We start from the raw sequence: 26,542 nt of genomic DNA, 5'->3' as shown, positions 1-26,542 counted from the left end.
TAGAACATTTCTTGACTTTAAGCTCCAAGAATAAATCAGATTTCATGATTTATTTATTTTTTTACAAAGAAATTCACACAGCTTTACAAGGAAATATAGTTTTATTCTGCTAAATGGAATACAATAGTGTAATAATAATACATTTTTTAATAGAAAGCCTGAACCGACGATAGCTTTTTTGAGTCTTGATTTAAAAGAAGTGAGTGTGTCAGAAAGGAAGCTGCTTCACCTCGTTTGCTTCTGACTCTGGAGACGTTTTGTAAACCTCATTCAGACATTTAGCTTTATAGAGAAGAAGTCTGATTTTTAAGTCAGTCCCTGATAATGTATACAAAAAAAGGATAATTCGATGCCCATGCACAGCTACACAGCAAAAAGCCCAGAGTTGAATTAACTCCCACAGAGTTTATTTGAGACCGGTCGGTCTCAAATAAACTCTGTGGGAGTTAATTCAACTCTGGGCTTTTTGCTGTGTATGGAACATAGATCTAGACTTCAATGAAACTTGGAACACTAGAGTCACAATGACAGAATCTTAACATACGTAAACCTAAAAGTGACAATTCTGAGATTCAAGCTCAGAAATCAAGGAGCTGGCACAAGATGTGCCCAGTTTCTAGACAACAAATCAAAATCTGACGAGATTTTAAATCCAGTCTACAGGAGGTAGAACAGACATATTAGACTTGATGGTCACCAAGGCGGGTTTACGTTAAACAAATCGCTCCAAAAACCATTAAAAAAGTGAAAATGAAATAAACTCTAAACTCACACTGTATTCACCTCACACTGAATATTGAGCAAATCCATCATTTTCCAAATTAAAGACATCCATCTGACCCAAATCTATCATGTACTTTATTTTTTTCTTGATCCTGTGATCACGAATCGATAAATAGAAGTTATTTTTAAAAGTGCATGCGCTCATTGCTCGCTTGTCTTCAAAGCTCAAAATGTCCAAGGGTAAAACAACGAATGGTAACTTTCTTTCTCCCAAACATTTTTAAGTACCTTGCATAGCAGCAGTCACCATTGGTCTGTGAATACTTGTGTAAAGCAAGCTGGGACTGCTCAAGCTGTAAAGAATATATAATCTAGTATATAATGAATGCCTGTTTACCATTGACATCTCACAACTTTGTGCAAAACTACACAACAAGGACATTTCTGTGAAGATATTATCTGTATTTTGATGACAAATAAGAAACACAATGGTCATTTAAATTCATTATAATATTGTAGAAGCTGTGTAAAGGGGCTCGGATAAAATCAAAATGTAAAGATGATCTGAAATAAACAATCCACTGTGAGCAGTTTATTTATTTTTGTACAAAGAAAGGCTTGTTTCAACAGGTCTGACTCCCTTGGTTTACCCAGCCTGAAAATAGTTTTTGATGCACAACGACATCCTCAAGACTCTGGAGGTTTCAACACGTGATTGGTAACTTTAATAACTGTCCGTGACTCAGGAGACTGGGAGGACTGGACTTGTGCAGAAGTTTCAGAGGGAAAAGGTAAAAAGGAAAGCAAAAAAAAAAAATGCTATAAAGTAGTTTATTAGTACACTGCACACCTGCAATGTAACCATATGTTAGTGTTTTAAATGAAAATTTCAAGCAGGGATACATGTATTCCATTCATCCATCCATACATCCATCTTAACCAGGAAATTAAACATGCACACATTAACAAACCTCAGGGAAATGAGAGCCCCTTATCAGTTCACGATATCAAATTGAAGCTGGAGGCCAGAGATTATCAATAGAGACACAACAACATGCAAACTATAGACAGAGAGTTTACAGTGGGTGTTTCCTTGATGTGAGTCAACAGCAGCAACCGCTGCTCCACTGTGCCACCTGCAGATAGATGTCAGGTCACTTCATTTAGGAATGATAGTTATTTATTCATTCATTCATTTCCAGTCTGTATCATTAAGGTCATAAATCATTGAAGACAGATTCGCACTATTTATTGCCCCTTGATTGTAAAGCTGCCATCCGAAGCTGATAAAGATGTCTCAGCAATACGAAGAAATGTGTGTGTTTGTGTGTTTGGTAAATGTTTCTCCACAGAGTGGGCCGTCATCATGTCTCACAGAGGTGTGGTCCTGGCTGCCTGGTGCATGTGCAGCCTGATCACTCATTACCGGACGACCTTCAGACTCATAGCCTCATAAGAATACAAACTCCAAGCCTGTCATTTCAGCAGCCACGAGACATCAAACACAATAAGCGTGAAGGAATGACGACCATTTGGGACTCATAGATTTGACATGGCAGCTGCTGATCCGTCTGCATGTAAGTCTTCTGACTGGCTACCATATCTATTGATTGTCTGGATTTAGTTATTTTAAAGACTGTCAGGAAATTACAAATGAGGTTGTACTTGGTGAAAAATTGTAACTTCCAGGTTTGTGTGGGCTTAAATGGTTTTAGTCAACAAAATCTAGTAATTTCTATAACATTAGAGTTTATTTTTTAATCCACATATGGTTCAGATAGTGATAGAAAATAAGTGCATAAGTACTGGTAATTAAACATTACGTAAGAACACATTTTGACATCTACTTTGGTATGATTACTATCACTTTCATTTGAGAGCAGTAATACACATAGAGGTTAATAGTAATCTAAGTACAGTTACTTTTGGCTTCTTGTACATATTGTGATCATAATACATCTATATCTATACATTTTCCAAGTGGTACGGCAACAAATAACATGGCAGAGAAAATGTTTCTTCCTTTTAATGGCACACATTTTCAATCAAAAGTGTTGAATCAGTGATTTTGTGTTTGAGTGGTTGCAGTACAACATGCTTATAGCAAGTCGCAACAGTTATCTTTTCAGGACTTTGCATTTCTTCTTTTTTCTCATTTCAGGGAATGGCTGGTGTTCGTCTCAGTTACAGATCGTACTCCTGGGAGGCAGGAACTCCGGGAAGAGTTGCGTGGGGAACCTGATCCTGGGGAAAGAGGAGTTTGTCACCAGGGAGAGGACGGCATGCTCCCGCCGGCTGGGCGTGGTGGACGGACGCTGGATCACGGTGGTGGACACTCCCGGCTGGTGGTGCGACTTCAGCGTCCACGACACACCCGGGCTGGTGAGGCGCGAGATTGTTTCCGGTGCTGCGCTGTGCTCGCCGGGTCCCCATGTGTTTCTCATCACGGTCAAGGCCAGCTCGGCCTTCTCTGAGAGGCGGCGGCGGGCCGTGGAGGAGCACGTGGCCTTGCTGGGCGAGAAGGTGTGGAGCCACTGCATGCTGGTTCTCACCTCCACCGACAAGCTTCAGCACAGCGGAGCAGGAGAGTGCGTGGAGAGAGTGGGGGAAGCCCTCGGCTGGCTCGCCGACAAGTGCAGCCAGAGATGTCACCGCGTTGTCCTGAGTGACGCCGCCGACGCCGCAGAGCTGCTGGGGAAGATACAGAAACTTGTGGCAGAGAATGGAAACAGAGTGTATGAAATGCAGGAAGAGATGTTACGGGCCAACACGGAGGAGAAGAGGGCGGTGGAGCAAAGTGCTGAGCTGAGGCTGAGGAGAATGAAACAACACAGATCTCTGCTGCGAGGTAAGATATGCTCTTTCTCCTGACATGCGACTGACTTCCTGGACTAGATGGGTCATTTTGACCTTTCGTTAAAGACTTTCATTGCGTTTTGGGGGTCCCTTTAAACAACAAAAGTGCTTGGAGTCGCTGAAAATGCAACTTTTAAATAAACGGCTCTGATTCCGCAACTATTCTGAAATGCTTCTGCTGCCTTTGCTCATCACGGCCATAGTAAATAGTTCTTCTGCACATGCAGGAGACAATAACAACAATGTTTGTGTCATGAAACCCAGTCCAGATTCTCCTGGGACTTGGTAGGTTTATAGTCAAGAGTCACCTCAATCCAATTTTGTCGTCTGCCCATACGAATGTCCATGTACTCGCCATAGTTGATTATAGAGTATTGGATTGTGTGTGGTTTGACTATAAAAACAAACAACAGTGCCAACTTGTGGCCCAGCATGCCAACTACATCATTTTCAGTGTTTCTGCCCTATCTTTGTAAAAGGAAACACAAAATCTTTCTGAAACAAAAACGCAAAAAGGATGCGTTTTCACTACGATTCAAGTTGAATTGTAAAACTACAGTATCTATGATGACAAATAACCACATTTCAGAACCTTTTTATTTAAGTAAAGAAAATGAATAAGTAGCTTTTTTAAAAAAAAGAAGCAAGTAATAGCTCTACTAATACTTAAGTAATGGGAGTACATTTTTGTAACTATCTTTGTTTCTTCAAACCTTCCAAAGACATACAGTTCTTTAAAATATGTCAGACCTTCACCAATGTGAAGTTTGGTTAAAAAAAAAAAAAAAAAAAAAAACAAGTGGGAAAATCCTCAGAGAATAAGTTTCAAGCTCTGAAATTACATTATTTGTGTTTGTGTCTGCAAACAAAGCTGCAAGTGAAAGTGAAACTGCCGACCTCCCCGCAGACATATTCAATATATAAAGCATAAAAAAAACCCAACATTCATAATATTAACACTCCAGTAAGCAATTGCATATAAAGCAGGGACGTTCTCTATTAATAACCAAACTCATTTGCTACAAAAAAATGAAAATCAAAAGGTTTAAACACTAATTTGAAATTTGGCTGTATATTTTAGTGAGTTATGATTTCAAAATTGTAAGTCTGTGTGAATTGTGCTTCGATATAACAAGTACCAACACCCCGGAAATACTGCCTATTTACAGTAATGTGAGTTAAGTGTAATGTAATCAAATGTGAAGGTGGATTTGTTTTTCTGAGCCAGACCTCCAGGGATTATGGGATATGAGAGAATATTAATAGGATTAGATATCAAGCCATACTAAAGACTAGAAATCCATGGTTGCTAATGCCACCCTCATTTAATCATGTCAAAACATTGAGGAAAACTTTGTGTAAACGTTTTCTCATTGTTTTGCATATAACAAAAAATACCATAAACAATTGACAAATGTGACTTCAGAATTTAGAATGACTTAGTTCAGTGCTTTCTCATATGAGTAATTATTTTCCAACATGTACAATTAATATAGATACAATTCAAAATCTGCCTGAGATTCCCCCCCCCCCCCCCCCCCCTAAGAATTTCTACCTGAAACCAAGATACAAACTACAAACATATATGCTCACCTTGGTATCTCCTTGGACTATACATCACACAAACAAATGCTACCATAACAATGTATTTGCTACAAGTCTGAATGCACATATCAGCTGCTAAATACTGTATTTCCATCATCCTTCCAGAGAGGCTGAGGCCGGTCACCGATATCCGGTTGGTGCTGCTCGGAGCAAAGGGTTCTGGGAAGACGTCGGCATTGAGCACCATCCTGTGCAGAGACAGTGCTGGGCCGCCCAGGAGGACGGCTCGCTGCCAGGCTGGACGAGGGGTGGTTTTTGGGCGGCAGCTGACCGTGGTGGACACACCGGGCTGGTGGATGAACTACTTCTGCGACGAGAGTCCCGTCTTCGATCGGAGAGAGATGGTGCTGAGTCTGTCCCTCTGCCCTCCGGGCCCTCACGTCTTCCTGCTGGTGGTCCGCGTGGACAGAGCCTTCACGGAGACCTACAGGAGGGCGGCGCAGGAGCACCTGGAGCTGATCGGAGAGCGCATCTGGAGCCGGGTGCTCCTGCTCTTCACGTTCGGGGACTGGCTGGGGGGGACCACCACCGAGCAGCACATCGAGAGCGAGGGCGCGCCTCTGCGCTGGCTGGCCGAGAGGTGCGGCAACCGATACCACATCCTGAACGGCAAAACAAAAGGAGACGGATTCCAGGTGCGGGAGCTGATCAGGAAGGTGGAAGAATTGATGGGCGGCTGGGACGGCGGCTGGCATTATGAAATTGAGAGAAACGTGTTGGAGGAGCTGGAGACCAGGGTGAGACGGGAGAAGCAGAGCGCTGAAGAGAGGCTCATGAAGAAGCAAGAACAAAGGCGGATGGCAAAGTCTCAGATTGGTGAGTCTCAATGTCTCAGATTGTGTGGAATCTATAGCGATATTTCATGTATGAGATTGCATCACAATTTCACACAACTTCGTACTCACAGAGAAGTTCAACCCTCTGCCAGAGATGAGAATCGTGCTCGTCGGCGGCAGGAAAACGGGAAAAACCTCCTGTGGCAACACAATCCTCAGCTTCGACACGAACACCCAGACGTCCTCCTGCACTGAGAAGCGAGGCTCAATCAGGGGCAAGACGGTGACGGTGCTGGATGCACCAGGGGGTTTCTCTGTGACCTCTGACCTTGTGACGCCCTCCTGCGCTGTCCTCCTGGTCGTCAACGTGAGCAGCTCGTTCAGAGACAGCCACAGAGTTGCGTTGGAGGAGCAGCTGGAGGCCGGTGGAGTCCCACCGTGGAGCAGGGCCGCTGTCCTGTTCAGCCACGGCGACTGGCTGGGAGACACGACCATCGAGCAGCGCATCGAGAGCGAAGGGAGGCCGCTGCGGACCCTCGTGGACAAGTGCGGGAACAGATATCACGTGTTGGATAATAAGAACGGCGGGGACGGGACTCAGGTCCTGGAGCTGCTGGAGCTGATGGAGGAGATGCTGGCCGGGGAGAGGATGGCCTCTCTGCGGAGCGGAGCTCACATCTGGAAAGATGTTTCTTCGGCAGGAGGGCCGCCATCAGACGCAGGGATGAGCTGCGGAAAGGAGTTAAAGGAGGTCGACAGGCATCAGCTACATTGTGACCGTGAGTAAACACTTCAGTCATGTTCCTTCAGACTGAAGTCTGTTAGAAATGTAGGAATCAGTCAACTGTCCTTAAGATGTCATCCTTCCAAGAAGTGCAAAACATCCAGAAATTACACCGATTCATTTATTGTTGGACAATTTCATCTTATGTCATGATTTTTTTTTCTGTCTGATTATTCTGATAATAGAGCATCTCATTTTTTTGGGGGCACTAGTTTTCATACGCTAAGGCTGAGATGGATTCTAGGTCAAATCAACTAAACTCAAGGTCCAGCAGTGCAAAAAAGTGACAACTGAAAGGTATATGTTCTTTCTTATGTGAAACAGGGTGTGATCTGTTTATAGCGTGTTAAGAAATGATAACAATCCCTGCTCCTTAAAACATTTGTTAACAGTGGGTTCAGGCTGCGAGCGTCGCTCTGAATTTATGATTCGGAACCAAACTTCATCACACTATGAAGGCAAAAGCTGAATGTCATGGTTAAATAATCAGTTTGATCCGTCACAAGAAAGTCACAAGATATGATGAGTGGAGCATCTATTCCCACACTTTGTCCGATTGTTATCCTTCATGAAGCATGAGGGCAAATGTGATATTTGAAAATGTCCCTGTTACAGTTTCCGACACAGCATGAATACAAGGATTATCTATTCTTTGGCTGATTATGTGAGGAGAGGCTCTTATCGCCTATAAACGTAACACAAATTAAACACGAGTTAAAACAAGGACACAAACCGAGGATAGAGACGTCACAACAAAAGTTTTCAAGTCCCTGGTTTCTACAATTCTCAGAAAATGTTCATATCATGCCACCATATTGAATAGTTAAATTAAAATCTTTTTTTTTCTTTTTTCTAATGATTACAAGCAAAAAAGTATTGGATCAATGTCACTACTATATCAACCTGATTCAAATGAGTTCCTTTTTTATTCATGCCTGCAGTGTGTTAAAGCTCCACCAGGAGAAGCCAAATCCTCAGTAAGTAGAAGAAGCAGAAGTAAAAATGAAGCAGTAATTATTAATACAATGCGGTACATTTGACAGAAATTTAAAAAAAGTAAGGAATGAGCCTTAAATAGATGTAAAATTCTACCATACTGGCAGGTTTCCTTTTTTATATTTCATTTCTGATTACCGAAATGAGTAATTTGATCACAGCTCATGAAGTTGTTCAGTTTAAGAACTGCGGGGTTTTAATATTAGACTGAACTGGAGCTGTTTTGTCCAGTAGCTCAAATATGAATTCACTACACTCTTGTTTACTGGTAGAGGATGACCTCATTAGGTCCAAATGTCTCACTGAAAGCACATTTTTTAACATTAGTCTGTATCCACAGCAGGTGTGATACTTTAACAACCAGAAGTAAACATTAGCCTTCTTTTCAAAGAGTTGTCTACATGTTGCCTAATAGAGCATTTTCCTCTCAATAATTGTTGTAACATCCAGCTTATAGATCATCTTTCTGCCACAACTGAGGCATTCAATACGATTTAATAAATGGATCTAATATTGCACCAAGATTGGACGAATCATCATGCTGTTCTATCCTGCCCTGATATGAACAAAAAATAAGTAAAGAGCAGTGGAGAGCTGATTAACCTGGAATGTAGCATTGCATGAGCTGAAATGGTGAAATGATGATGTAGCTGTTGCCTGTAACAGAGAGTCAAGCAGAACTTTATCATCTGATGGGTGGAGACTTGTTACTGGGCTTTTTATTGCTGCGATGAACAGATATTAAAGTGTTTTCACTTCCTTCACAGTGCCCGAGCCAACCACTTCTGCATCCTATCCATCCTCGGACTCCTTGGAAGGTTCAGATGCTTCTCAGATTGTGGCGTTTCGAGCCAGAGGAGGCGGAGGAAGGGTCATATTCCCCACCGTCGACAATTTCTTGTCCTACGCGGCCGCTGTGCTCTCTGGGAGACGGGGAGCGGCGGCGTGGCCCACGGTCAACTTACCCTTGCAGCTCTGTGACCCTCTGAGAGCAATGAGTGGAAGCAACATGTTCTCAGCGACGCCTGTGGTTTCACCTCACACGCAGCTCCGGATGCTCGCGGGAGGCGAGGCGGTCAGTGTGCACACCCTGTGCCACCCGGTGCTGAGAGAGCGGACCCTCAGGAAGCTCTGCCAGAGCGGAGGCCTGCAGGCTCTCATTGACCAGTGGGGGGACAGCAGCCTGGAGGAGCTGGAGGCCTTCATTGACACCTACTTTGAGATGGTGTGGGAACAGACCGTGGGCTCTGTTCAGTCCACTGAACCCGACTCTCCCATCACGGAGGAGGAGGAGGAGGAGGAGGCGCAGGAGGAGGAGAAGGAGGTACTTTCGTCCATTGACAGGAAACTTACAAAGCTGGAGCTGCTGGAGGAGATAAAGAGTGACCTGGCAGAGCTGAAACAGAGTCTGCAGCGTAGCTGGAGCGCCATTGAGGAGCTCACATATAAAAACAAACAGGGTCCCAATAATACACAACATTAACTCACTGTCAAAGTAAAAGTACTTGTTTGAATGTATAAAATATAAAGACTGTGAATATAGTCAAACTTAAAAAAAAATCAAAGACATGGCAGTCTTCCATTTCTGCTTTTCCACCAATTCTGCTCCGTTGTCCCTGCGATCGGGTTCAGTTTTACAAACTTCAAAGAAAACAAGGTTTCATTTTTGCTTAGGGAAATTTTTGGTATATTTATGTCTGCTTTACATTGGATGCAATAGTGACTACATACATACATACATACATACATACATACATACATACATACATACATACATACATACATACATACATACATACAATAGAAACCAAGTAAATATTCTATTTAAATTAATTAATAAATAAACTTGTATATGCATGTATATTCAGATATACATGGACACATAACACATAAATCTCATTCAACATGTCTGAAAAGGGGAAGAAAGAAGTTCAATCAACATCAATCATCAAAATGTATAATTATCCAGCTTCCTGAGTCTTTGAATCAAGTAACAAGTGTGCACATAGAAGAGAACAGTCTTCGTGAGGTTTCTCCACGAGAGGGCGATGTTGTACAGGAAAAGGTTACCAATGTCTCTTGTCTTTTCCTGAAAATATCACAAAATCCTGCAGTGGATTCAATAAGTGTGGTTTTGGTGAGTCATCACATTATACTTTGAGGAGAGCAAATGCTTTTTATTTCTTCCTAATTTGACAAAATACATGCAACAGACACATCGCAGTGAATGTAAATTATCTGGACATGTCACATACTCACACGTCTTATGTACACACACGCACACGCACACGCACACGCACACGCACACGCACACACGCACACACACACACACGCATTTGTGTCCAAACAGCCCAGCTTCCAAGAATCTGGCTGTGGTTAGAAACAGGAAGTCCATCTTTTTCTTTGTACAGGAGACAGAATGTGCACAGCTTTCATCCTCAGTCATTCAAAGAGGTTGTCGAATGAGTCACACACAGACGCAACTGTCGAGACTAATAGAGCTCTGCAGAAATAAACACTGTGAAAGTCCACTGCTTTCAAGGCTGATTTTACATCGTCTCCAATGTGACACCGGGAAGCAGGTGGTGTGTTTCTTAATTAAATTTTTATTATTTCTTATTATTAAGTAGCCTCGGTGAACTTCTTTGGTGTGGATTCGTCTTCCGGCTGCAGCAGTGAATGATCATCAGACGTGTTGAAGGCTTCAAAAGGCCTGATATGTTCAGTCCAGCAGCAGCGACATCCTTCTGCTTCCGTCCCTTTTAATAAAACTGCATCAAGCGACTTTGTGAGTCATTGGCTCCACATGGAAGTGAGAGATAAGAGGTTGGAAAATGGAAACCTCTATCAGCACGTATCATGCAAAGGAAGACAGAGGAGAACCTTGATACTCTGAATTCACTGCAGTTCACATGTATTTCTCTGTAGGTGTGTGGGAAAAAGACATATGGGAGCAAGCCAAAGCTTGACTTTCTGAGCAATTATGTAGGCAGACTTAATGAAATACCAAGTTACAATTATGGTCTCGATCACAATGTTGACATATGAAGCAATATAATAATGTGACAGTCAGCAGCCAAAGTGTGGACTATAAATCTATGATTGAGCAGAGTGGTGGTTGGAGCTCATTGTCACTGCTGCATTCAACTTCATTAATTTTCAACTCGTAATGAGGCCATTTTTCTTTGTGAAAAACCATGATGTTTTTTTTCCTGTCCTTGTGTCACCTCTTTTTGAGTGTAAATTACCACATTACATTGTAAACGCATACCGTCAGACAAAATGTCACTCATGTAAAAGCTAGTAAAACAACATTAAAGCACTTTTTTACAGTTGTAGTCATGTTGTAAGGTCAAATAAGAGCCCTCAGTTCTAGATACACTTTTTAAAAAGGCATTTTAATACATCAAATATTGTTAGACACACAATGTAACCACATTGATTATTTTCTTGAAATATTATCCCCCAATTTAACGTTTGTTTTTTTCTTTTGGAATGCTAAGTTTTATTATTGCTCTCATAAGTAAGAATAGAACATCAGATAATTATATATCACTATATACAAGGTAATGATATTTATGGGCTAAATAGTGAACAAATATATGCACAGAGAAGGGCTTGACGGTAAAAACTATTGACAAAGAACTATTTGCCTGAATCTAATAAACATTTGTGAAATTCATTTCGACAACAAATACACACTAAAAATCAATATGGAGACTTACAACCCCGAGAAACAATCAGATTTTCATTTATTTCCTTATTAAAATTGTTATAAATGGTCACTTTTGAGAAGATATTGTGGCAGATGGCAGACAGTGGTGGTGGGAGGGGCTTGATGGGATCTGATTTGAACTGACAAATGGCGCATTGAGGAGTAGCTGGGAACTTACTCCACTCAAGAACACCTGAATGGTGTCAAACTGGGAACATTTCATTGGTTGAGAGTGGGAAATTTCACGTGAACACTCCCAACTTAAAATTTCCTGAAATCCCAGCTACATGAACTAAATTATTTGGAACTTTAGGGCACTTTCATACCAGCACTGTTTGGTCCAGACCAAAGTTCGTTTCAGGAAAAGTCCACTTCATTTGTGCAGATGTGAAAGCGGCTCTAATCCGGATCAAAGAAGTGAACTCTGGTCTACTTGAAAACTTGGGTCTTGGTTCACTTGCAAGTGAACTGAGGAAGAAGTAGTGGGGAAGGCGCTCATTGATATATGGTCTGAAGACTATGCATCGCAGTTACTTCTGGCTAACCATTAGCCACTAGCTGCTGAAGGGGCGGGATTTCCACTTTCAATCTGGACTTATCCATGAGCCGGGTTTCTCAGTTGACATGCTTTTCTTCCTCCCGTGTTTAGTGTTCATTTTGGGCAATAGTGCCCCCAAATGAGCAGCTGTTATAACTGCGTGACATTGCTCAGGCAGTTTCTCCGCTCTCAAAAGTGCAGTGTGAAAGCAAACCAGACCAAATGGACTGCCCGTATGTGGCTCCTGAACTAAAATGTATTTGACACCCCTGTGATAAACGAATGTGTTTGTGCACAAGCCATTTCCACTTTTATTCATGCAGCTTATCTCCTTTTGCGACCTGCTGTGGTTAAAACAGGTGTGAGGGATGTGAAGAATATCCTTTGTAATGCTGAGTGAGATACTGACTTGTCTCGTGCTCATAAAAGTGACATTAGTTGTTCACTGCTGCTCCGTTGTTGTGCCCGCCGGCTCTTTTCAGCCCCGCCTCTATCTCTGGCTGGGCTGCTACTGAGCTGATATTGTGTCGTCTGAGCCTGGCATTACTTATTTTCTTATCACCCATAGCCTGCGCCACAACAGCCAGTCTGAGCTCAGCCTGAAATCTCCCAAAAAATGTAGAGATAACTGTTATTACAGACAAGAGGATCCTCAACTGTGTAGAAGCAGGAAAAGTGGAGGGGTTTTTGAAGGATGCACTTACAGGAGGCATAATAGCAAAAAGGGGCGATTTGTCTGCAATCATGGTCTATTTATCTCTGCCAGTCTTCATCGTGGCGTGTTCTCTCTCTGCATTATACCTCTTTGAATATCATTACTCCCCCAATCTTCTCTCCTGGCTGTCTTATCATCTATCGTCGCCCTGTTGTCGACATGCCATCCCCATACTCCATTCTCCTGCTGCTCATTTTCTCCCAGTCCATTCTCCCTCCTCTTCTATCTCCCCACGTCTTTTCTCTCTGCCGTCCCGCTCCTCTCTCCATCTCGCAGGCTCTCATCGAATCAAGTCGTGAGCACTCAGCCCTCCCCTCTCATTAAAGGAGCTCTGCGGCCCGGGAGGAGATGGCTCTCCCCTCTGTCTCTTCGATGTGGAGGCTGTTGGGGGAGACAATTCTCAACTCGCATCCATCTCCATTAGCGGGACAGCACAGTGACCGGGCCGACCCCCGCACCCACTCCCCGCAGCCCCACCGTATCATGTTTCACCGCATGCTATTTTTCCAGGTGGAAAAAGGAAAGCCAAGTAGGGAGAGATAGGCGGGAGCTGGGAACATGGATGGAGAATGAGGAAAGAGGGGGATGATTTAGGACTGCTGCAAAGAAATGGTCCAGAGCTCGCTTCCCTTCATGCTCTGACATGCTGACGCCCCCCTTGGGGTTGATTATCCGGGACACGATACAGTGTTGACCAGTGCACCTCAGCAGGAGTTCTCTACCTTATCCGGGCCATAAAGAAAGTCTGCGTCATGATCCCACGATGAGGTTGAGTTTAGTTTTATTCACAGAGGCTGAAAATGAGGGAGTTGCTCTGATAACGGGCAAAGAAAGGATTTGCTGATGCCTCAGGGAGTTTGAACATGAAAGGTATTTAAAGGATTATTTTTCTTATTGGTGGGATAATCCCCCTTTTTAGGCTTCAATTGTGTCAATTTCCCATTTATACCAATAAAAACTGGGCTATTTTCCACATATTTAATTGAAGCACGTTCAAGTCAAGCTTCAAGTCAATCAAGACTAATCAGCCCTCAAGCAATTCCTAACTTTTTTTCTTTTAAGTTAAAAGAGTTCGAATAAACGTCTTCACTTGAAAGTTGCGTTAGGTCTTTCTTCATCATTTAGCTTGAACAGTCCTTAAAATACCCCCAATATGAGATTGTTTGAAGGCATGGCTGTTGTTTTGACCAACCCATTGCTTCTTCAGCTTTAAGAGAGTGTGGGTGTCAGGAATCAGGAACCAGACCTACATTCATGACTGAACTGAAGCGTATGTACCAAATTTGATGTGGTGTGCAGAGAAGAAGAAAAAAAAATCCAAAGACTCAACAAAAATATACTGAAATGAAAAGATCCAAATAAATCTTCGAAACAACAGGAAGAAACAGAAATCAGGACAATATTCAAACAAACAAAGAGAAGGAAGTACAGAGGACACAACAACAAAACATGGACTGGAGGAAAGATGGAAATGATATTTCCACGGAGTGCTAAATGTCTCTCGTCTAAATTGCAGCAAGAAATGGCCAACCTGTCAACGCCTTGTATGCAAGTTCTACAAGGTGAAAGAAAAAGGCCAGGAATGGAAAAGTTACTTTTCCAAGAATCTTCTTCAAAAGATTGAGAAGTTGTGCAAGTTGTGCAAATGCCATCATCTCAATGCAGCTTATCTGAGATGCCGAGATCTCACATGAGATTTAAAGTTTGACAGCGCTGAAGAACATCTTTCCTGCTCAAAAGTTCTTTCTCAATTTTACTTGTTACAGTCAAGAAAGGAAAGAGATACAGCTAGCGGTCGGGGACGGGGCTAATTGAGCTGAGAACACACATCAGGGGAAAAGTAGAGAATGAGATACAGGTGTGATCTGACAGAGACTGAATGGACAAAGTACATATCCACGGGGAAGTAATGTCTGATGAGACGCCACTGTACTATTTAAAACAGGGAACACAGAGAAATGACAATCCCTGAGACAACAACACAACAACAGTAGAAGCAAAGAAACACTGGATGATGTGGGAAGAAGAAGACCAGGGAACATAAACAAGGAAAACAGAGAAACAAAGCAAAACACCAAACTAAACAGTGGGGCATGACAGTGTGCCTTCTTAATTTCTTTAATTCAAAACAGTTATAAACATGTGGGCCTTTAGACATGTCTTCATCAAAGAGTTTTAAATCCTGAAAGTTCAATTAGGTCTAGATATGTACTCGTTAATTCACCTTTAGTATGAATTCACCTCTTGTCATTTAATGTAATTTATTAGAGTATAACAGAGTGAATCTTTATCATTGCTAAAGGCACATTTAGTCTGCAGGAAAGAGTAGTCAGTTCCTGTGCATCATAATTTCCAGAGTTATGAATATGAATGTGGTGTTTCAGCAAAAAAATAATGCAAAGATGTCCTAGAAGAAGTGCACAATTCAAATATGGTTCTCTTACTGTAATAGGGCTTGGTAGAGTAGAATAAAAACTGTAACTGATCAGAATGTGTGGTGGGGCCCTGGCCGCACTGTAAAGTTGTGGTTGGCACTCACTCTCAACAAGAAGGTTTCACATTCAAAACTTGCTTTGTGGAGTTTTCTTTGTGCCTCTGTAGGGTTTCCCCGCACATTTAATAATAGCTTAGGTCATCAAATCTAAGGCCTGTTTCATTGCAGTTAATCCATCACTTCATTGTCGTACCCTGTACCACTGTACCACTGGACTTTGTTGAGGTGCATTCTGTGGTTCTATTTGGAGTTTTCTCAAGCTTCACAATAAGAGTCTGATATACTTAATCAAAATCTCAATCTCTGCACACGTCACTCATAAATAACAATATACTTACACTTGAATGGTTTCGGTCATCCGTTTCCATGACAGAACCGCAGACTTTTCATGACAGCTGATTGACGGGACTCAGATATATTCCAGGTCATGATGACAGCACCTGTGTTGCTAAAAGTGGAGCCATCCACAAAAACCTGACCTTGTTTGTGTCTTGGGGGGGAAAACATTAAGATGGAGTGGAGATGGAGCAGAAGCTGTAAATTCTGAAACCATAAAAAGAAACTCAGCACTTTTTATTTGAAGCAAGATAAATAAAGACAGCATAAGGCTGTGTTCTTCTTCTTTCCATTATTGATATAGTGTTTTACAGGCTCAGAGAAGACTTCAGATCTCACCGTGGGGGATTTTGACCCATGACAGGGAAAAAGACTTCTGATTCACTTTGTATTGGAAAATACAGAGACAAAGAAATGAATGGAAAGACAATCCAAGCCTTGTTTTTGAGAGGGAATGTGGATAAAACGGGTAAAGTCTTTGATTTCAAATGGCCATCAATCTGAGAAACACGGGACGTTAATGTTGGAATTTGCAGCCTCATTGAGAAGCCATTACAACACCATATTTAGCCTGTGGGAACAATTTCAGAACGGTTCAAGAGCAGACTGAATAAATCCAGGCTTCAAGTGTGGAGGTGACAGAGGGGTCTGAGGTAAATGAGGTACGGCTTTGCTGCCACCTGGCCTTGACCAGATCGGGCACACACACAACAGTTCTCAAGCCTCCGCTCTTCCATCTTCCCAAATCCACGTCTGTCATTCTGCCCCATCAGGATACGCCGGGTCAGGAAAAACCTCAAGGGCAAAGTTCAGGAAACAATTAGGGAAAATAACGGCCCACCAGTGGACCAAATTCCACTTCCATTTTGAATATGAGTCTGTTTCTCAGACAATCTCACTCGTTAAATCATTAACCCCACGACTGGAGACCACAAGAGAGGAAAAGTAACAGAGTTGTATGTTAAAATTTTTGACTCCATCTGCTTCACAAGTGGCTATTACAACGAGCTATTACAGACAAAAGGGACGAGAGGAGAGCTCCCTTCCACATCTCTTCCCGTAAATCAATGAAGCCTCACTGGGCTTGTGGTTTGACCCCGAAGTCGATTTGACCTTCAGACATTTAGTTCCCAATGAGGGTCAACCAAACAAACTGCTTTCACAGCATTTCATCTCTTCCACATGTCAGTCACACTTAAAAAAGATACACGTCGTGGAATATCTGAGCATATTTTGCAATGACTAATGACTGAGTGGGATTGCTGTGTCATGAGAAAGCCTGACAACCATAGAAATATGGTTTGGACTCTAATCACACATCAGAACACGTTATTAATTTAATGGATTTGTGAGTTCAACGCGGGGACGGTTTTCCTCGGTCTGTCAGTTATTGTGACTGAAAGATCTCAACAACTGTCTGGAGGGTTACTGTAAAATATCGTACAGATGCACGAGGGCCTTAATGGCCATGTCATTTCAAATCCTTGTCGTCTCACTACAGATACTACATAATAATTGTGAATAGAACATTTCACAGCTGTTTGTTATGTTGCCATAAAAACTGGGATGTATAATTTTTTATATGGTGAATTGCTGACGCTTCCTCATCCTCCGTAGCATAAACATTAACTTACAACCCCTCAGTTTTATCAGTTATATTACTTGCTTAAAAAATGCTGATGACATTGTCATTTATGCTGGTTAAAAAAGCCATTTTATAAAGCACCTCATTCATCTAAAACTACAAAAAAAAGAAAAATCTGAGCCAGTTTTAAATGCTCAGGGAGTCCATGGTCTTCTCAAATGCAAATTTAAATGTATGTGGTAATTTCAGTAAAGTTACATTTAATATTTAACAGATAACAGAAGTACTCAGGCATTTGGCTGGATGTAAGGCATGTAATTTACCCGAGATACTTTTATTAGGAAGAAAAAACTCCATACTTGGAAAGTGCTAAAAGAAAGTTCTTTTCTCTCTTTTTATCCCTTAACCTCAACCACAACAGCAGAAATTCTCCACCTCTGAGTCTGGCTCTGCAGGTTTCTTCCTGTTAAAAGGGAATCTTTCCTTTCCAAAGTCACTTGCTCATGTAGAATTGGATTGAATTGAATCAATGATTTCAAGGGCATCATTAAGAATATCCTCTTTTTTTCTATTATTTGTATTTAACAGAAGTATTTTACTTTAGTTTTGCTGGAAAGCTGCTGTTATACTCATTGACCTTGACATATTCATCAGGACTTACTAGTTAAATAAGTATGACATTAACGTGCGATAAGTCTTAACATGGGAGTAAGTCTGCGATTGAATGCCTTCATAGAAAAAGACACTTCCAATCAGAAGGCCAACCTGAATCTAAAAAAGATGCTTTGGAATGAGTTCAGAGAGTTTTTCACAGCAGACATCTTAAGAATGTTACTGAACTGAAGCAGTTCTGCAAAGAATAATGGCTCAAAATTCCACTTCGAAGTTGTGCAGCTCCAATCAGCAGCTACTGGAAGCACTTATTTGAAGTCATTGTTGTCAAAAGAGGTTCAAATAGCTATTAATTCCAGGATCTACTTACATTATGTCTCCGACTTCATGTCTATATTACATAAAGACATGAAGTACTGTATTTGAAATGTCTGCGTGATATCAAATTGTCTTGATATGAACTTGAGATTGGATGCAGATCAGGATCTAAAAACCAATTGATTCTGAAAGGAATCCAAACAAAAGAGAGTTTTGATCATTTTAGAAATAATTTCCAGCCATTGGTAAATCATAACAGACTATAGATGTTGTAAAATACAAGTGATAAGTTCCAACAATGGAAAAATAATGATATTGCAACTGGAGTTTCAATGTTTTTTGCCATTTTAAGTTGTGCAAGACAAAACCCTTCAGCCAGTCACTGAGAGGTGAGCATAATACAGTGCTGATTTGCTGTGATGTATTAACATGCCAATAGGTTACGCTACGCTTGGCGGGGTCCATAAACTCAGCAGACTTCCATAATGTATTTGGACGAGTGAGTCTAACGGTGTGTCGCTATACGACAACACAGCCACCGGTCTTTATCTCGGCCTGACTGGAGAAGCTCCAGCTCTGTGGCTTGAATGACAAGGACCTGAAGGGACATAAACAGGTAATTGGGATGCGCGTTGTGTAAAGAGAGATATGCGTTGGTGCCCGGGAGAAAATGGGATGAATTAAGGAAAAAAACAACAACAGCACAGGAAAACATGCAAGTGAATACATATTTTTGCTTAACAGAGAAGAATTGTTGTAAATGGACCAATATGTATCACATGGACTCCTACATAAGCAAGCACATGCACACACACACCCGCGAGTGTTTATTTAGTCTCTGTGTCGAGGATTTCCAGGACATTAGGAGCCAGACATGGAAGCCGGTTGAGTGGATGTGACCTGCGCACACAAGGTTACGGCTTTTGATCACAGCCAGCATGAGGGGATGGAAATGTAAGAGAGCCACACACACACACACACACACACACACACACACACACACACACACACACACACACACACACACACACACACACACACACACACACACACACACACACACACACACACACACACACACACACACACACACACAATCAAATCAAGATGAGGAAATACCAAGCTACGCATACAATCCTGCATGAACAAATAATGATTACAGTAATTAAGGCCATCATTACTCCGTATTATTTGATTGTATTGAGCTGCTTGTGGAAGTCCAGAGCTCAGGAAGATCACATTCTGGAGGTAAAGGATGTTTGGAGGAAGGTAGAGGAAGAGGATCAGGTTATATATGATTGCTATTCAATATCTTCCATCCAGCTAATCATATTACCTCTCTATTCGGTGGCTGGCTGTCAATACACATCCTCGGGTTGCTCTGGGTAAACAGTTCATTTTTTTAAATTCCTTTTCCAGCACAGTCTATTTGCAAGTTCTTTACTGTTTTAACACTCTTTTTCATTGGTTTAGAGATTCCTCTGGGCTTTGGGTTAGAGGCTCTTCCTGAACAAGGCGTTTGCTCAAACATGCGTCACCTTTACGATCCCAGGGTGTTGTTTTTTTAGGAGACGAAAAGAAGTCCGAAAGTGACATGAGTCTTCTTTGATCCCAGGATTTCACGACTGCGTGGGACAAAACGTGGACAAGGGACTTAATTTCTGGCTGCATCATTTGCAGATGGAAAAACCTGACATGATCTCAAACACAACCATTTCCAAGCAAAGGCTGTATTCACTGTCTGAAGTGTATGCTCTCAAAGAGCAGGGATTCCAGTCTGCAAACATTCAAAATAAAATAAATCAACAACGCTATCAATATTCCATCACCGTCCCTTTGAGTGAAGCAGCCCATTCATTTGGATGATTATAGTGGTTAGGAGGACGGAGAGACGCAGGTGAGAAAGCGTATAAGAAGTACTCTCTTTACAGTAGATCACAGGATGATCTTATCTCTGGAAGAGGCTTCGCTTCATTTCAAGGAGGAAAGAGTGAGAGGAATAAGGGACGCGTTATTACTTGCTGGATGAAAAGCCCCTTGAAACGCCTTTTCTAAATTTGTCATTTACTGTCATTTTCACCATTACAATCCCTCAAAACACTGAAGTGAGACAACAAAATTTAAAGCTCCTGTGTGGGCTAATCAAAACACATTAATGGGATACAGCAGAGTTCTGTCATGTAAATCCAGCATGTGCACAGATGGAGAGAAGATGTGTGTGTTTAGAAAGTGTAGTTTGAACTCCAGACACTCACAATGCTCAAATAGATGATTTGAGAAATGTACTTAAATGACATTGGAGTGCTGAAGAAATAGTGGTAATAAACTGGATACGTTGAAAAAATTGCAAAGAAATGACTCATATTAATGTACTTTCTTGGCTTGTTTGGGGTTTCATGCAATTAACTGCAGAGCTAAAATGTGTCTTATTAAATTATATTAATCTATTAAGGTTGAGTTTTTTTTTTTACTTAGATAGATGAGGAAACATTATTAATCAAAACTTAAATATTGAAGAAAGTGAAGATACCAGATTAAATAACCTATTGTATTATATTTCTAAAATAAGATGAGATGAGATGAGATGAGATAATTGGAAAATGTGCATTGTTGCGGTAGCACATAGACAGTAATTAAAAGAGAACCAAAACAATACAAACAATAATGACTATTACAAACAATCAGTCAAACAACAGTAACAGCAATTTAAAAGCAAGATAATAGCATTAACTATCCATCCATCCATCCATCCATCCATCCATCCATCCATCCATCCATCCATCCATCCATCCGTCCATCCATCCATCCATCCATCCATCCATCCATCCACAGAAAGATGCAACTTTTGGCTAATTTACCGATCGACCGTATAATGTTTTTCAATAGTGAAACAGAAAACCCAAATAAACAAAGGGAGAACATGCTGAATACTTTCACAAGATTAAAGGTCCCATATCATGCAGTTTTTAAACAATTTCACAGACGTGTTAGATGTCTAGAAACATTGTATACAAAGTGAATTTCCCCAATTCAAGCCCTGGTCCTAAATTTGAGCGAGTCTAAAAGTCCCTCTCGTGAGCTCTTCTGAGAACAGGCCATTTCTGTGTCTGTACCTCTAAATGTTCATGAGGTGCGTCTGTCCTCACCTTGTCCATGTCTGTTTGCAAGGAGAAAAGAAAGAGGGCTCATCTACCTGTGGGAGAGTCCACAACCAGAGGTAATGGTTATTCCCTCAATTGATGTCATGAAGGGAAAATCTCTGACTTGCCTGAATGAGCCCACTTCACCAAAATGTGGCACAAATAAGTGGCAGATGACAGATTTTTAGACAACCATTTTAAAAGGGAATGTTGAATAATAATATAGAATCTTTAATAAAAGAATTCCGGGGTCTCCCCCCCCCCCCTCTGGGAGTATTTTAAAGTAACTTCAGTTTTTTGTAGTTTGAACCACTGACTTTCCTTTCTATACAGTGTCCTGGACATTAAATGTTGAACAGCAGATGCGCAGCATATGTGGTTCTTTGTCCTGACTGCAAACTGGAATCGGCAGCATGCGCTTGAACCCCTGAATGTTAAAATTAGCTGTTCATCTGTAAAGAAAGTGGGAGGCTATTCTAACACTCACTGATTACTGCAGCTATAAAAGCCATCATGTCCAACGAACGGTTATCTAAAGCCTCTCCGATGAGCGATCTGTATCTTCCTGCTGCTGTGAGGAAAGAAAGGAATTTAGTTTGTGAAACTCAAAGCCCTGGAAAAAAAAAGGAAAACAAAAAGAAATTTGAACTTAAAATTACATTGTCTGTCCCAAAATAATATTTTGGTTTCTCCGTCTGAAATAATCCACTGACCTCACTGTGCACAGTTTGGCAGTTTTCACAGGCACTTTTTTTTTTTTTTTTTAATCTTTGAATGAAAGCAGTTCCAGCTTCAGGGTGAGCTTTGGGATCATTCTCAGGAAGTAGTCCATTGTTTCTGAAAGAACAATACATTTTTCTCAGATTATGTAAGACAAAAAAACCAAAGAACTGTTTTATTACTCTTATGATCATTATATTACTGACCAAATATTCAGTTCTTTCATGATTTCTCCTGGGTAATTTGTTGCTTATTCCCTTAGCAAGAAGTTGATGGTTGGATTATGTTCCCTCTTTAAGTGTGAGGTCCTTTAGGCCAGGTACATCAGTTTATCCAATACAACAATACAAATGTCTAAGAAATAAATTCAATTAAAATGACTTTTAAAAAGTTAACTATAGCAAACCAATCACATCTGTCCACCCTTCTGGTTTAAGCATCTAATTATGGAATGCTGCACAGTTTCAGTTTTCCTATATGTCAAAAAAACAGTTGGTATGTTTTATGAAACTCACCAGTCGCGGCCTGTAGCGTCTCATCTTCTCCAGATGGAAGAAACTCGTATCGTCTGTAGCCCACTGGAGCTTCCTGTCTCCACAGCACGAGTGCAGGTCACATAAAAATAATATAAATGCTTCCAGCTTAATGCAATACTCAAGTATGAAAGAGTTTAAAAAGAAAAAGGTTAAAAAGAGTATTAAGCATATTAATTAACATATTAAGCCAATCATTTCCTGATATCTGATGGAAAAGGAAAGCATTTTGATACATTTTAATACATGTTTATTGCCTCACTCTCCTTTTTAAATATGTTTTATGCATAATGATATTGGATTTTCTTCAATATACGAAATAAAGAAAGTTCTTTCGATGATTTATTTTTCAGATTTTCGACTGGAAGCTCCTTGACAGTCTCACCTTGTTTCCAGAGATGTTCCATTCAGACTCTAAATATTGTTTTTAAACCTAAACATGAGAATGAAATGACTTGTTAAGCATCCTTGCTGTGAATGTGTCAGCTGCCGGAGCATCACCTGTATAAATACAACCTGTCTGGTTCCCAGGTACATCTGGGTCACCTGTTGTCAGAGGTCACATGTTTTACAGCCCCCCACTGTACGCAGTGACAGCGGGAGATCTGACCGGGGAAATCTGGATGTGAGCACTCTGGGACCACCAGGTGCGGGGCGACCGAGATAGGAAAACCTCTTTTATTTCCTATTTTTACGATTGCTTATAAATGTACCGGGGCACCTGCTCAGTGATAATGTTCCCTGGACGTCCTGTGCTTACTTTGACCAGATATAAAAGGCTTGCTGTTTGGTAGCTGTGTGCATCGGGTCACCGTGAAGACAGTGACCCGCTGCAGGAGCAGCTACAAGACACCGGCTCAGATGTTTTACTGCACGTCTGCTGCATCCTGTGGTACTTGAGAAAGGAAAAAAAAAAAGTCTATACTCTCTCATGAAACATAAGATTTCTGACACGATATTAAGGTCATATGTTGTGCTCGGAGGGTTGTGATATTACTGAAACTAATAAATGAATCATTGTTCACTTAAAGGTATATACTACTGACGTATAATAGCATTCAGACTTAAATACTTGAAAACTCTATTTGACTCCAGTGAAGCATATGTGAACCTTTAAAATATCCTTGTTTCTGCACTAATGTGGATCAAGATCACATTTACAGACGATGTGCTGGAATTATACTAAATTCAATTTAACCACTTGAACTCACTAATAAATGCAGCCAAGCTCTTTCAGCAGGGGCTGATCAAAGCTGCACAGCAGGATTGTTCTTTCTTACAGAACCGCTTCAGATTATTTGAGGGTTTACAGACTTACTGACACTCTCTGACAACAACGTCCTGATGAATTTAAAGTTTCACTCCATTGGAGCATGCAAAACAGGGCTTTGACAGCAGGGCAGCACCAGATCCTGATGATACCTCTGCCTTACTTACTATTTAGATCCAAGCCGTTCATCGAGCCATTCTTTCCTTTCTCAAAAATTCCCAAACAATGGCTGTGTAATACTACTTTTAGGTCATAAAAATATAGATTTTCAGATATCCATTGTTACTGAATGTTATAAAGGTTTCATGTAAAAGGAAAACTCGTTGTTTGCTTGGATTTATTTAATAAACCAGTTGGTGTGTCCACATGCTGAAATCTTTCTTATTGTCTGGAATCGCACAGGAAGTGACAAAATTACGTTTAAATTAAATCTTTGCCCGACATCAAGTGAACCTAGCAAATGACTGACTATTTCCTCTCTGGGGTTTAGTATGCTATCATTCAAACATTAGTGCTCATGGGGTTTTTAGTTAATTAAAAAAGGGCATTTGAGGTATCGGTGATGATGCTGGGAAAACTACAATATACATGATGCAAATATGATGCAATATACAGACATTTCACTGTATATTGCATCATTAAAATTGGGCTTTCTCTTGAGGCTGCGGTAAGTTTAGCTACTAATTGTAAACAAAATACACACTTTTTCAAAATGTGTCTTCTGTGCTACAACAAAAAAAAACTTTGATTACGAACTATTTGAACTATTGAACTATTTTACCGGCCACTCGTGTGGAAATTCGGTTGGTCGTGGCCCCTGAACTAAAATGTGTGACATTCCTGACTTTCATCTTTATTAGACATTGTAGACCAAAAACAGTCTGTTCCAAAAGTAATCCAGAAGAAACTCATCTTTCACGAGTTTTGATGATTGCTACAAACAAAACACTTCACTATCAGAAAAGTTGGGTGCAAAATATATTGTTCGCTTCAAAACAGACCTATTGTTTCATGCACTAATAATCTCTGGAGACCTGGTGTGCAGTTCTGCTGCAACAATGGATCTTTTCTCTCTGATCTTTAAAGACTGGGGAACGTCTAATAAAAAACATTTGAACACAAAACACATAAACAGACATTGATATTGTATCCCATCAAAACCAGATTTTAATGAGCCTGCATGGTCCCCACAACATTGCAGATTTACTGTATCAAAAAAAAAAAAAAAGCCACGGTCCTAATAATGTCCACACATGAGGAGCTCTCAAAAAAGAAAGACAAATAGTTCGACCATGCCAGATCCTCTGAGAGAAGAAATTGTTCTGATCACAGCCAGCATGAGGGGATGGAAATGTAAGAGAGCCACACACACACACACACACACACACACACACACACACACACACACACACACACACACACACACACACACACACACACACACACACACACACACACACACACACACACACACTCGGTACTCTGTAACTTTCTAATCACTCCTCCGATCTGACATTTACACGAATCTCATATCACGACTATCCAGCTGTATGGAAGTGAGGAAACAAAACAAACTTTTCTCTGCAGCTTGTTCCTTTTCTTATGCAACTATTTCTCTGAACAGCCAAGAAACGCATATGTTTTCCTGGAGACACTGTCTCTGTGCAGCGTTTATCCACATTTTGAAATGATATCACGGCTCTGCAGAGGCGAGCTGCTCGGCCTTTGACGGAGACTGTTTGGAAGAGCTACAAACACTTTCCCTCACATGCAGATGACACATGCAATGGTCATTTGTTCTGCTGTCAAAAATGGCTGACAAAAATGTGTTCACTCTTTTGCACAGTGGCAAGCCTCCAAATGCATACTCGATGTCCGGCAAATGACTGTGTCAGATGAAGGTGAAGCATTATGAAGAGGTGTAAATGATGTAAATATGTAAGATAAAGATATCAGTTTTGTTTGCTTCTGTTTTCTCCTGGAAACTCAACAACTGTCTGATGACAGTTTGACATTCCTGCTCCAACTACTGACTACCTGTCCACTTCCTTGTTCATAACATTAACAGCCACTGGATGGTAGAGAAAAGCTTTTAGTCGACATTTACAGTACATTTTCCAGTGGAAAAGCAAAACTTTTGCTGTGGATGTTGGATGTCCATTTACATGATGAATTGGTTTCAGTTGAAATCCTCTCATGTTAACCAGGCCTTAATTCAAACAAACCAGCGAGTGTTCATTCAAGTCCACCTTAAAACATTGCTAAGTATAAAAATTAAAAGGTATAAACTGCTACTTTCTTTTTTAGATAAAAGGAGCTGTTCTTCCTAATCTGTCCATCGGGAGTCAAGCTGAACTGGCCTTTTTGTGACTGTGCACTGCATCCGAAATATGGGTGGGTAGATGTGGAAAATGATCATCCAGTAATGATTAGTCGTATCTATAGTAGTGTATGATTAGTATCAGCATTGGCATCTAAACCAAGCGGAAGTTTGCGTAAATTGTGTTTATGTGTTTATGTGTTCCGAAAAGGTTTGCGTTCACGTGGTAATGTTTTGATGTTGGGCCATTAGTTGGCGCTGTTTTGTTTTTGTAAACCACAGACACATGGGCGCAGAGACGCTAAAAGCATGAACAATGGCGAGTACGCAAACATTCATATGAACAGATGATGAGTTGGATTAGTATTGCAGACACCCCTCAGCGAGAAAACTATAAAAGTTCAATTTCCAGTGGTTCTGATGCCAAACATGCAAACATAGCAGTGAGCCAAAAATTGCTTCATAAAGCTGACAAACAGCTTAAAATCCTGACCCACTATTGATTG

At 41.0% G+C, this 26,542-nt stretch overlaps 1 protein-coding gene across 1 annotated transcript; it reads left to right on the top strand.

Annotated features, from left to right (window-relative positions):
* Positions 1 to 2,089: 2,089 nt before the first annotated feature.
* LOC308141765 (uncharacterized protein) lies at positions 2,090 to 9,223 on the top strand (the record flags this gene model as incomplete). The annotated part of the gene is made up of 5 exons (XM_080511978.1): positions 2,090 to 2,102; positions 2,885 to 3,571; positions 5,290 to 6,000; positions 6,092 to 6,739; positions 8,508 to 9,223. The coding sequence occupies 5 exons, from the start codon at positions 2,090 to 2,092 to the stop codon at positions 9,221 to 9,223; spliced, it is 2,775 nt and encodes a 924-aa protein (XP_080368104.1).
* Positions 9,224 to 26,542: the final 17,319 nt, after the last annotated feature.

Source organism: Blennius ocellaris (assembly GCF_963422515.1).
Source record: "Blennius ocellaris genome assembly, chromosome: 16".
Lineage (NCBI taxonomy): Eukaryota > Metazoa > Chordata > Actinopteri > Blenniiformes > Blenniidae > Blennius > Blennius ocellaris.
This window is presented reverse-complemented; position numbering and strand designations above follow the sequence as displayed.